General features: G+C 35.7%; 1 protein-coding gene across 5 annotated transcripts in view; it reads right to left on the bottom strand.

Moving 5' to 3' along the window:
* The window catches only part of TOPAZ1 (testis and ovary specific TOPAZ 1), a 102527-nt gene that overhangs the window by 30675 nt on the left and 58399 nt on the right, over positions 1 to 13453 (bottom strand). For all 5 annotated transcript variants that reach the window (XM_047876596.1, XM_047876593.1, XM_047876595.1 and 2 more), the window contains 3 exons: positions 4116 to 4182; positions 2875 to 3049; positions 1452 to 1552 (listed from right to left, as the gene is read on the bottom strand). In XM_047876596.1, coding sequence (XP_047732552.1) covers positions 1452 to 1552; positions 2875 to 3049; positions 4116 to 4182 — 343 coding nt within the window. The remainder of the gene's footprint in view (positions 1 to 1451; positions 1553 to 2874; positions 3050 to 4115; positions 4183 to 13453) is intronic.

Here is a 13453-nt window from a genome sequence, read left to right on the forward strand (position 1 = left end):
GGTACAAACTCACCAACCTCTTAAGAGATAGCATTAACCAAATAAAATTAAAATATGCCTTAAAATTGTAGCAAAATCTATCTTTTTCAAAAAGATTTTATCATGTAGTCCTCAATTTCTCAAGCATTAAATATCTAAGAAATTAATGCTATGATGAACCTTAAACTAGACTGTGAGACCAGGGACCAGGTACATTCTGCCCATCCCAGTATGGGATCACATACTAATCACACATCAGTTGGTGCTAAACCTCATGAAGAGCTTGGAGACTGAAGACCTTATATATAAGGATTCTGTTGCTGTTTTTTAAAAAAATTTTTTTAATGTTTAGTTATTTTTGAGACAGAGACAGACAGAGCATGAATGGAGGAGGGTAGAAAGAGAGAGGGAGACACAGAATCTGAAGCAGGCTCCAGGCTCTGAGCTGTCAGCACAGAGCCTGACACGGGGCTCAAACTCACAAAATGTGAGATCATGACCTAAGCTAAAGTCGGACGCCCAACCGACTGAGCCATCCAGGTGCCACTGTTGTTGTTTTTTAAATAAAACAAATCCATGGGGGTGCCTGGGTGACTCAGTAGGTTAAGTGTCCATGTTGGCTCAGGTCATAATCTTGTGGTTCATGAGTTCGAGTCCCACATCCAGCTCTGCGCTGACAGCTCGGTGCCTGAAGCCTACTTTGGATTCTGTGTCTCCCTCTCTCTCTGCCCCTCCTCCGCTCACGCCCTGTCTCTCTCTTTCAGAAATAGATAAGCATTAAAAATTTTAATATCCATGAATCTGTATATGTAGGAGTGACCCTGTGCTTAAATGTTATTGAACATATTCAATTATAACTTATTCAATTCACCTTCAATTATATGAAATATAAGAAGTAGTAACAAAAAGATGTAATAGTTGATTCAGTATTGACCACACTCTCAACTGCTCCATTTATCCCTCAGCACTTACTTCTTGTTTTAGATATTCCTGTCCTTTATTTCACTTTAATGAATCTATAACCACCTGACACCTCAGGGAAATCTAAAGAATGGTAGTTCAGTACAGTCCAGAATAACTAGACCACTTCTATGTAGATATCCCAAAGCAGATATCAAGATATATGGGATATAGTGTTCCAGAGCATTCTAGGAGATGATTTTTAAGAAGTTCTGTTGTGAGTTTCCCAGATTCATCTTTAAAAAAAGGTCTTGAACTCTTGCAAAATGGTATTTAGCACAGATTCCCAAGTGCTCCCTATAGTGAGATACTTCAGGGTAGCTGGTCTCCTGATACTTCCTTTCCACATTTGCTTAATATACTACCTAATAATTCACTTACTAGTCTGGGACTCATTTTGCCACTTGTAACATTATTAGCAAATTTCTAATTTGTAGTGCTAACTATATTCTGTTAAAAAATTTAAAATTAACACTTTCTGTACCAAGCCCAAACAAAATTTAATGACATACCTTGGCCCACTGCAACAGCTTGTGATAGAAGTACATAGCACTGATTCCAATTCTTCCCAGCAAAGTTTTATCTACTTCACTATTTTGTGGATCTTTGCTAACTGGAACACAAAGTAGGCATATGGGAAAAGGTGGAAAAGTCATTTAAAATGACAGAAAAGGCAAATTAACATGAAATTATTGATACTAGACCAAAGATCAGGTGTCGGCAAACCACAGCCTACATGCCAAATCTGGTGTGTGGTCTGTTTTTGTATAGCCTGAGAGCTAAAAATGGTTTCCCTATTAAAAAGAATTTTTTTAATGTTTTTATTTATTTTTGGGAGAGAGAGACACACACACAGAATCAGAAGCAGAATCCAGGCTCTGAGCTGTCAGCACAGAGCCTGATGCAGGGCTCGAACCCACGAACCATGAGATCATGACCTGAGCTGAAGTCGGATGCTTAACTAACTGACAGAGCCACCTGGGTGCCCCATGTTTCCCTATTTAAAAAAAAATTTTTTTTAATGTTTATTTATTTTTGAGAGAGAGACAGAGTGTGAGCAGGGGAGGAGCAGAGAGAGAGGGAGACACAGAATCCAAAGCAGGCTCCAGGCCCTGAGCTGTCAGCACAGAGCCCAACACAAGGTTCAAACTCACTAACTGTGAGATCTTGACCTGAGCTGAAGTCGGACACTCAACCGACTGAGCCACCCAGGAGCCTCCCATGTTTCCCTATTTTTAAAGGGTTGTTTGAAAGGAAAAGAAAACTATGTAACACAGATTAAATGTGAATGGTAAAGCCTAAAACATTTACTACCTGGCCCTTTGCAGAAAACATGTGCTGACCCCTGATAAAGAATATACAGCAGTGAAGGGGCACCTGGGTGGCTCAGTCAGTTGAGTGTCTGACTCTTGATTTCAGCTCAGGCCATGATCTCACGGTTTGTGGGATTGAGTCCTGTGTCAGGTTCTGCGCTGATGGTGGGGAGCCTGCTTGGGACTCTCTTTCTGCTTATGTTCACTCTCTCTCTCTCTCAAAATAAGCAAATAAACATTTAAAAAATATATAAATAGCAGCGAAGAGCTCAAAAAAGTCTCAAAAACATGAATTTTGTTGACTTGTAGTGAAGATAGTAACAACTTAAATGATTCAAAAATTCAGGTGCTCCAGTATAATTTGCTAGGAATAGTTTTACCAATCTGAATGAAAAGAAAAATAAAACAGGAAGCATGAGATATTAAAACACCAATTCTTGACCTTATATCATTATAATCTAACTTAATAATAAAAAGATGGAAATATTTATAAAGAGAAATCTGAAATCTGCAATATTAACTTATCCCCAACGTGGAAAATATTAAGAGCTTTACATTCCTGTTAAGAACACTGCACCACGCTAACACACATAATACTCAGACCCAAATAGTGACATTTTACCTGTTTCAGCAAATTCACAAAATGGAATGCCTGGTCTCTCTTCTTTACAGTTTTGTGTTAGTGTTTCAGCAATACAAGCACAAAATCTCTGGAAATCTGCAAAGTTTCCACAGCTCATTTTTATGTTAATGTATAAATTTCCCAATTTGGTCCAGTCACCTTTTTCTTTACAATGCTATCAGAATTATTAGAAACAAAACAAAACAAAAAAAGAGAAAGAAAGCTGTCATTATGCAAACATATTATGGAATAGGCACATGCTGACATTAGATATACAGAAATTAATAAGACAATCTCCATAGGTCTTATAAACTTACCAGCAGTGTTATACCATTAAAAAACTTTCTATCATACAATTTGTGTTTCTGACTATAGCACAGTCTCTGTAAGTTCCAGATGGCAATGTCCATTTGTTTTAATGGTCTTGTTCCTAATGTACTTAAGGATGTCACCCTCAAACCTGAACTAGACAGTAGGATAGATTTTATGGAAAAGAGATAATTAGCAATATGATTTGAGCTGTCTCCAGAGAAATACATTATTTTGCTACTTTTACAGATTGCATTTTACTATTATTTGGCCCCATTTATGATTTGGGGCCCAAATATCATTTTGGGAATTACATTTCTTCTATGATAGGGAATACAAAGTAAATTTCAGTAAATTTAACATCTTCTCATTATTTTCTATTATAAACAAAGAAATAGTTTTCCATACCAACAGATTGTTTCAAGGATATAAATACTAATTAAGACTAGACCAACAATTACTACATGAGTATAAAAATCATCTTAAACCAAACAGTAAAATCGTCCTGAAAGTTCTCCATTTCTTATCCTCCAAACGCCCGGAAAAGGCACACTGGCCTTGGCTTTCCACTATCATCTCACATATCGCAGCCATCCATGGACTGTGACAAGAAAGCCAACTTTCTTATGCACTGAGTCTGTCCAGTGATAAGAATTAAAGGCTAATTAAGCCTTAGATTATTATACCTTGATAGAAGTTAACTTTGGAAATGAGCCAATTATTTCCAGAATTATTTTTAGAATAGTCCATAACTCTAGAAGTTACATTTGTATTTCAAAGTATTAAAAAAATTAAACTTTTTTCTTGAGCACTTTCTTTGTATAACAGTCACATTTTAAAAATTTTTCCTCAAACTTTTACTATTCAAGGTCCTTTGTTATTACTGGTTTTCAGAGATCACAGCTATTTATTTAAAAAAGTAAATGTCATACCTGTATTTCATTCAAGGCTGAATCTAAATCACATTTCCAGTTCTGTTTAAATTGCCTCATCCGTAACCTTTAACAATAGAAAAGCATTAATTATGTTCACACCCCCCAAAGTCACTATTGTCCCTAATTCACTTGTTCCAAAGTATATACCTCAGAGAGTGGAAAAAAAGGAATGCAGTATCTATAAAAATTCTTTAGAGCTGAAGAAAATGGCAAATGCATAGATACCCACCTCACATTATTTCTTCCCCAAACCATAGGCAACAGGAATGAAAAAGGAAATTCTACATGAAACCATACCTTCAGCCTGTAAAGTAACTAAGACAGAAAATGCCAAAGCTTCAAAATAATTGTGAATAAAAAGAGAAGAAAAACATTAAAACCAGCACTTGTTCTCTCCTGCTCCCACTTCATCCTTGCTGATCCACAAGGATTTGTGATAAGCAGAAACAGACCAGAACAAAAACAATGCAAAAAAAAACCCCAACCAACCAAACAAACAAAAAAAAAAAACCAAAAAACCAAAACCAAAAACCCTGTGGGGGAAAACTGAACAGATGGAACCTAACACTGATTAAAAAAATACAACAGACTAAGTCCATACTAAATTTGAAAATGATTTTTAAAAAACCCATAGAACAAAACAAAAACTGGGTAGATTATAACCCAAATCACGCAGAAGGAACTTAAAAGTTTGTATGATTTGAAGAACACAATCTAGGGATGCCTGGGTGGCTCAGTCAGTTAAGGTGTTAGACTCTTGATCTCTGCTCAGGTTTGTGACCTCACAGTTTGTGAGTCTGAGCTGAACTGGGCTCTGTGCTGACAGTGTGGAACCTGCTTGGAATTCTCTCTTACTCTCTCTGCCCACACCCTGCTTGTGCTCTCTCTCAAAATAAATAAATCAACTTAAAATTTTTTTGAAAAAAAAAAAAAAGAACACAATTTATAAAGTGCATAGCTTCTGGGAAAGAAAAAAACGACAAAAATGAAGAAGAAACATCCTTTGGCAACTGGAAAGAGAAAAAGAAGAAAAAAGGAAGAAGAGGGTGCCATTACTGTACATCAAATTATGGGGTTAGTTTTGATAATTAGTCTCAATGCTCTACAAATTAACTTATAATGCTCTATAAGCATTAAAATGGAATTCCTTGGGGCGCCTGGGTGGCTCAGTCGGTTGAGCGTCCGGCTTCGGCTCAGGTCATGATCTCATGGTTCGTGAGTTCGAGCCCCGCATCCGGCTCTGTGCTGACAGCTCAGGGCCTGGAGCCTGCTTCAGATTCTATGTCTCCCTCTCTCTCTGCTCCTCCTGTGCTCACACTCTGTCTCTCTCTCAAAAATAAATAAAGATTAAAAAAAATTTTTTTAATGGAATTCCTAATTCTTTTCATGAATCAAGTATAAATAACATTGATACTTAAACTAGATAAAGGCGGAAGAAAGAAAAGTACAGAACAATATCACTTATAACGGTGATGAAAAAAGCTAGATAAAATATTAACAAGCAAATCAGTTTTACAAAATTGAAAAGAGTTACGCAGATGATGGTTGTGATGGCTGCACAAAAATGTGAATGTATTTAGCGCTGCTGAAATGTACACCTAAAAATGGTTAAGATGGTAAATATTATGTGTGTTTTACCACAAAATTAAAAATATTGACAAACAGAATCCAAGACCATCTTAAGAAAATGATACACCATAACAGAGTGGTATTTATTTTGCAAATGTAAGGCAACTTCAGTATTAGAAAATCCATCAATATCATATACCATATTAATAAATCTAAGGGAAAAAATCATGATTATTTCCATAGATATTAAAAAAGACTGATAAAATTCAACATCAATTCACTTATGAATATAGGGACTGAGAGACACTTTCTTAGAGTGATTAAATACATATATCTTAGTCCTAAAGCTACTATTGTATTTAATGAGAAAATTCTAGAGAGATTTCCACTATGATCAGGAACAATGAAAAGATGTCCACCATATCCATTATTACTCATTATTATTCATTTAAAAAATTTTTCAATGTTTATTCATTTTTAAGAGAGAGACAGAGTGGTAGCAGGGGAGAGGAAAGAGAGAGAGGGAGACACAGAATCTGAAGCAGGCTCCAGGCTCTGAGATGTCAGAGCCCCGAAGCAGGGCTCGAACTCATGAACCATGAGATCATGACCTGAACTGAAGTCGGACACTTAACCGACTGAGCCACCCAGGTGGCCATATCCATTATTATTCAATACTGTACTAGAGGTAGGAGCCAAAGCAGTTAGGTAAGACAAACTACTTACAGGCAATAAAACATACATGCAAGAAGAGCAAGAGAGACATGGAAAAGAAAAACTTAACAGGGGATTATCCCCACAAAATGTTAAAACATATTACTAAAGCCTCTATAATTAAAATACTGTGGAACTGGTGCACAAATAAACAAATAGTCCAGTGGAATAGAATACGAAGTCCAGACACAGACCCAAACACATATGAGATTTAGTATTTGATAAAGGTAGCATTTCAAATCACTCAAGTTAAATAAATGGTGCTGGGAAAACTGGGACAACCAATGGAAAAAAAAAATAGATCTGTATCTTACACCACACATAAGAATAAACTCCAAATAGATTAAGAACCTAACTATAGAAATGAAACCATATAAATAAGGAAACATGGGTGAATTTCTCTAAAACCTTGGTTTAGGTAAATTATGACTCAAAATTCAGATGCAATAAAAAATAACTATGACTCAAAACTGAGGCAATAAAAAAAAGATTGATAATGTAGGTTGAATAAAAATAAAAGTTTTTGCATGGTAAAAACCATAAACAAATTCAAAAGACAACTGACAAACTAGAAAAAAATATTAAGGAACAAAGCACCAGAATCCAATAGAAAAATGGACATGAGCAGACAATTCACAACAAAAAGTATAAAAACAGCCCTCAAACACATGAAAAGAAAAGTTTTAAACTCATTTATGGTAAAAGAAAAGCAAATCAGAACACTGAAATACCATTTGTTACCTAACAGACTAGAAAAAAGTATGACACACTATGTTAGCAAAGCTGTGCTGAATAGTCTCTGAAGTTTCTGGCTATATGGATATATGGATATATATCTGTGTGTGTACATATATGTATACACACACACACACACCACAGGTACATATATGCACATATACCAAAATACGTATATACACACACCACATATACAAACATATACACCATGAATACAACATATCTATACAAACATAATGTATATATACATACCACGTATACAAATTGGTAGAGCCCTCTGGGCTGTATCTAACATATGTACTTACCCTTAAAAAACTTATACTGAAATAATTATAGACTCACAGAAATTTTCAAAATAGTACCTAGTCCTGGTACTCTTCATCCAGCTTCTTCCAATGATGATTTCTTACATAATTGTAGAACAACATAAAAACTAGGAAACTGACATTGTTACAATACTGTTAATTAGGCTACATATATTATTTAGTTTTCACCACTTTTTACATGTATTCATCTGTGGGTGTGTAGTTCTATGCAATTTTATCCCATATATAGATTCATGTTACCATCACCACAATACAGATATAGAACTGTTCCATCACCACAAAGGAACTTCCTCATGTTATCCATTTATACTCACCCCCCAACCCCTATCCCCATCCCCTGTCAACCATACTTGGTTCTCCATATCTACAGCTTTGTCATTTTGAGAATGTTATATAAATGGAACCACATAGCATGTGGCCTTTGAGATTGGCTTTTTAAATTCAGTATGATTTCTTTGAGAACAATTTGTTTCATGTTTCAATAGTTTGTTGATTTCTATTGCTAAGTAGTATTCCTTGGTATGGATGTACCACAACTGAACTGTTCATTCACTTGTTGAAGAACATCTGTTTTCCCCCTAGGTTTTGGCTATTACAATTAAAGCTGCTATGAATGTTTGTACACAAATTTTTGAGTACAAGTTTTCATTTCATTACAATAAATGCCCAATAGTTCAATGCTATACTTGATTTTTATATGTTCAGTTTTTAAGGAAACTGCTCAACTATTTTCCATAATGGCTATATAATTTTACATTCCCACCAAAACATATAAGAGACACTCTTCCTAAACCCTTGCTAGCTAGCATTGTTATTGACACTTTTCCCCCAGTTAAACCAAGGCATGTTGACAAATAAAAATTGTATATAAGATATACAACATGTTTTACTAAATGTATATACATTGTGAAATAATTGTCACCATTGAGATAGTTAATGTATCTATCACCTCATCTAGTGTGTGTGTATGGGGGGGTGGGAACACGAGATCTACTCTCAGCAAATTCCAAGTACACAATACGTTATGATTAACCATAGTCATTATGTTGTAAAATAGGTCTCCAGAACTTACTAATTTTACAGCTACAAGTTTGTACCCTTTGACCAACATCTCATCTGCTTCCATCCCCATCTCCTGGTAACCACTATTCTAATTTGTTGCTGAGTTAGACTTCTTCAGATTCCACATACAAGTGAGATCATGCAGATCTCTCTTTCTGTGACTGCCTTATTTCACTTAGCATAATGTACTCCATGTTAATCCGTGTTGTCACAGATGGTAGGATATCCTTCTTTTTAAAGGCTGAATAATACATATTCTGTATATATACACCATACCCTACTTTGTTCTTTTTGCTCAAGATTGCTTTAGCCATTCAGGGTATGTTGTAGCTCCGTATGAATTTTAAAATTGTTTTTTCTATTTCTGTAAAAAAAATGTTATTAGAATTTTGATCGGAATTGAATTGAACCTATAGTTAGTTTTGGGTAGCATGGACATTTTTACAGTATTAATTCTTCCGATCCATGAACACAGAATATCTTTTTATTTTTTTTGTTTTGATTACTTTTCAGTTTCATGGTTTTCAATGTATAAATCTTTCACCTCCTCAGTAAATTTATTTGTTAAGAGGTTATTGTAAAGGGGATTGTTTTCTTGATTTTTCTGAATACTTCGCTATTAGTATATAGAGATGCAACTTTGTGTTTTAATTTTTAAATTTTTATTTTAAGTTTTTATTTAAATCCCGGTTAGTTAACACACAGTATAATGTTAGTTTCAGGTATATACTTTAGTGATACAACACTTCTGCACAACACTGGGTGCTTATCACAAATTCCCTCCTTAATCACCATACCTATTTAACCCATCCCCCTGCCTATCTCCCCTCTGGTAGCCATTAGTTTGTTCTCTATACAAAGTGTCTGTTTCTTGGTTTGCCACTCTCTTCTTTTCCCTACAGTCATTTGTTTTGTTTCTTAAATTCCACAGATGAGTGAAATCATATGGTATTTGTCTTTCTCTGACTTATTTCACTTAGGATTATACTCTCTAGTTCCATCCACATTGTTGCAATGGTGAGATTTCATTCTTTTTTTATGGCTGAATAATATTCCATTGCATGCATACACACACACACGCACACACACACCCCCATGCAGTAAAATCTTGGTTTGCGAGCATAATTTGTTCCAGAAACGTGCTTATAATGCAAAGCACTTGTACATGAAAGTCAATTTCCCCACAAGAAATAATGGAAGCTCAGATGATTCATTCCACAACCCAAAAATATCCATATAAAAATGATTACAATACTGTACTATAATATAAAATTAAAAAGAAAATACAAAATATAAAGAAAAATAAACAAATTAATCTGTACTTCCCCTTGTAAACCTTTGTGGCTGGTGTGAGGGAGACAAGAGAGAGGAGGGTTATTGTATAGAATGACTTTCTAACGGAATTGCTGCCATCTATTGGTTCTGTGGAATCTTTTTCTTTTCATGCAACTTTAACAAGGAACCTTTCCAAGCACACTTGCTTTCGCCTCCTTTTGAGGATTCTGCGGAAATGTGACATTGCATTGTCGTTAAACAGATTCATCGCTTGCACTGCTAAAGCCTTCATCAGGTGGTGCTTTTCTCCAAAATCTTGCACTGTTTCTCACATTTTACCCATTTCCCTAATCTCATCTGAAATGAGGGATACCTTTATCTCCTCCTCCTCTGCAAACGAGATATAGACATAGACTTCTTATAAAATCTTGCAATTTTGGCCACCTGCATACCTCATCTGTACTTCTCCTTTTTTACTTCCATTGTAATTATCTTCTTACTGCCTTTCTTTTCAACCTTTTTCTGCATGGGGGCCATTGTATATGCTCACACATGTTGACTACAGTACAGTATTAATAAACTCTTGTCATATACTGTATTTAATGTAACAGGCAGTAAGACAGCAGAGGAAAGGGTCTATATCTGCAGGCAGCCTGACCCAGAATGAAGCAAAGCATTCCTAAGCATACTCTTGTATGCAAAAGCAAATGACTGTCCATAGGTGCTTTGAAGTGACAAAAAACACACTAGTAGTACCAGCTGTGGGCACCTTCCAGCGTTCTGAAAAATCACTGATTTCTGCCAAACACTGTGGCCTGAGACCGAGCATCCGAGTATGAGAGATGATCACACACAATCTGCAGCGAGACAGAGAAGAACCAATGGCTAAGTTGTGATCATGTGACATTCAGCATTGCATACTACTCATATTGCAAGACATCACTCGTTTATCAAGTTAAAATTTGTTAGAAATGTTTGCTCATCTTGTGGAACACTCACAGAACAAGTTCCTCACAAGCCAAGGTTTTACACACACCACAACTTCTTTATCCACTCATCAGTTGATGGACATCTGAGCTGCTTCCATAACTTGGCAATCGTAGATAATGCTGTTATAAACATCAGGGTGCCTGTATCCCTTTGAATTAGTATTTTTATATTCTTTTGGTAAATACTAGTGGTGCAACTGCTGGATCGGAGGGTAGTTCTATTTTTAACTTTTCGAGGAAACTTCATACTGTTTTCCAGAGTGGATGCACCAGTTTGCATTCCTACCAACAGTGCAAGAGGGTTCCCCTTTCCTGACATCCTTGCCAACACCTGTTGTTTTTGGGTTATTGATTTTAGTCATTCTGACAGGTGTGAGAATTGGTAGTTTTGCTTTGCATTTCCTGGATGGTAAGTGATAATGAACATATTTTAATATGTGAATATGTTTAAACACACAAAATGTGTGTTTTGTTTTTTTGTGTGTGTTGATTTCAGCCATTCTGACGGGTGTGAAGTGACATCTCATTGCAGTTTTGCTTTGCATTTCCTAGATGGTGACGATGAACATATTTTCATGTGTCTGTTGGCCATCTATATGTCTTCTTTGGAAAAATGTCTAATTATGTCTTTTGCCCATTTGTTAACTGGATTATTCATTTTTTGGATATTCAGTTTTATAAGTTCTTCATTTATTTTAGATACTAACCCTTTATCAGATATGCCATTTGCAAATATCCTCTCCCATTCTGTAGGATGCCTTTTAGTTTTGTTGATTGTTTCCCTTGCTGTGTAGAAGTTTATTTTGATGAATTCCCAATAGTTTATTTTTGGTTTTGTTTCCCTTGCCTCAGGAGATGTATCTAGTAAGAAGTTGCTATGGCCAAGGTCAAAGAGGTTACTAGGATTTTAATGTCTCACATTTAGGTCTTTGATCCATTTGAATTTATTTTTGTGTATGGTGTAAGAAAGAGGTCCAGTTTCATTCTTTTGCATGTTGCTGTCTAGTTTTCCCAACACTATTTGTAAAAGAGACTGTTTTTTCCCAATTGGATTGTTGAAAACTGACCACATAGTTGTGGGTTCATTTCTGACTTCTGTATTCTGCTCCATTGAAATATGTGTTTATTTTTGTGCCAGTACCATACTGTTTTGATCACTACAGCTTTGTACTATAACTTGAAGTCCAGAATTGTGATGCCTCCAGCTTTGCTTTGTTTTTTCCAGGTTGCTTTGACTGCTTGGGATATTTTGTGGTTCCATACAAATTTTAGGATTGTTTGTTCTAGCTCTGAGAAGATACCATCAAAATAACATCTTTCCATTTCTTGTGCCCTCCTCAATTTCTTTCATTAGTGTTCTATAGTTTTCGGAGTACAGAAATTTCACCTCTTTGGTTAGGTTGATTTCTAGGTATCTTATGGTTTTTGGTGCAATTGTAAATGGGATCCATCCCTTTATTTCTTTTTCTGCTGCTTTATTGTTAGTATATAGAAATGCAATGGATTTCTGTACAACGAATTTATATTCTAAGACTGCTGAATTCATGTATTAGTTCTAGCAATTTTTTGGGTAGAGTCTTTTGGGTTTTCTGTATAGAGTATCATGTCATCTGCATGTAATAGTGGAAGTTTTACCTCTTCCTTGCCAATTTGCTGTCTAATTGCTGTGGCTTGGACTTCCAATACTATGTTAAATAACAGTGGTCAGAATGGACATTCCTGTCTTGTTCTGACTGCAAAAGGAAAACTCCCAGTTTTCCCCCATTGAGGATGGTATTAGTTGTGGGTTTTTCATATATGGCCCTTATTATGGTGAGGTATGTTCCCTCTAACCCTATTTTGTTGAGGGTTTTTATCATGAATGGATGTTGCATTTTGTCAAATGCTTTTTCAACACGCAACTGATTTTTGTATGTGGATATGACATCCTGCAACTTTACTTAATTAGTTCTAACGATTTTTGGTGGCGTCTTTAAGGTTTTCTGTATGTAGGATCATGTAATCTGCAAACAGAGACAATTCTAATTCTTTCTTTCTAATTTGAATGTCTTTTATTTTTCTTTAAAAAAATTTTTTTAAATTTTTTTATTTTTTTTGAAATTTACATCCAAATTAGTTAGCATATGATTGTTAGCAGCAATGATCTCAGTAGTAGATTCCTTAGTGCCCCTCACCCATTTAGCCCATCCCCCCTCCCACAACCCCTCTAGTAACCCTCAGTTTGTTCTCCATATTTATGAGTCTCTTCTGTTTTGTCCCCCTCCCTGTTTTTATATTATTTTGGTTTCCCTTCCCTTATGTTCATCGGTTTTGTCTCTTAAAGTCCTCCTATGAGTGAGGTCATATGATTTTTGTCTTTCTCTGACTGACTAATTTCACTTAGCATAATACCCTCCAGTTCCATCCACGTAGTTGCAAATGGCAAGATTTCATTCTTTTTGATTGCCGAGTAACACTCCATTGTATATATATACCACATCTTCTTTATCCATTCATCCATCGATGGACATTTGGGCTCTTTCCATACTTTGGCTATTGTTGATAGTGCTGCTATAAACATGGGGGTGCATGTGTCCCTTCGAAACAGCACACCTATATCCCATGGATAAATGCTTAGTAGTGCAATTGCTGGGTCATAGGGAGTTCTATGTTTAGTTTTTTGAGG

The sequence above is a fragment of the Prionailurus viverrinus genome, chromosome C2 (genome assembly GCF_022837055.1).
Source record: "Prionailurus viverrinus isolate Anna chromosome C2, UM_Priviv_1.0, whole genome shotgun sequence".
Classification (NCBI taxonomy): Eukaryota; Metazoa; Chordata; class Mammalia; order Carnivora; family Felidae; genus Prionailurus; species Prionailurus viverrinus.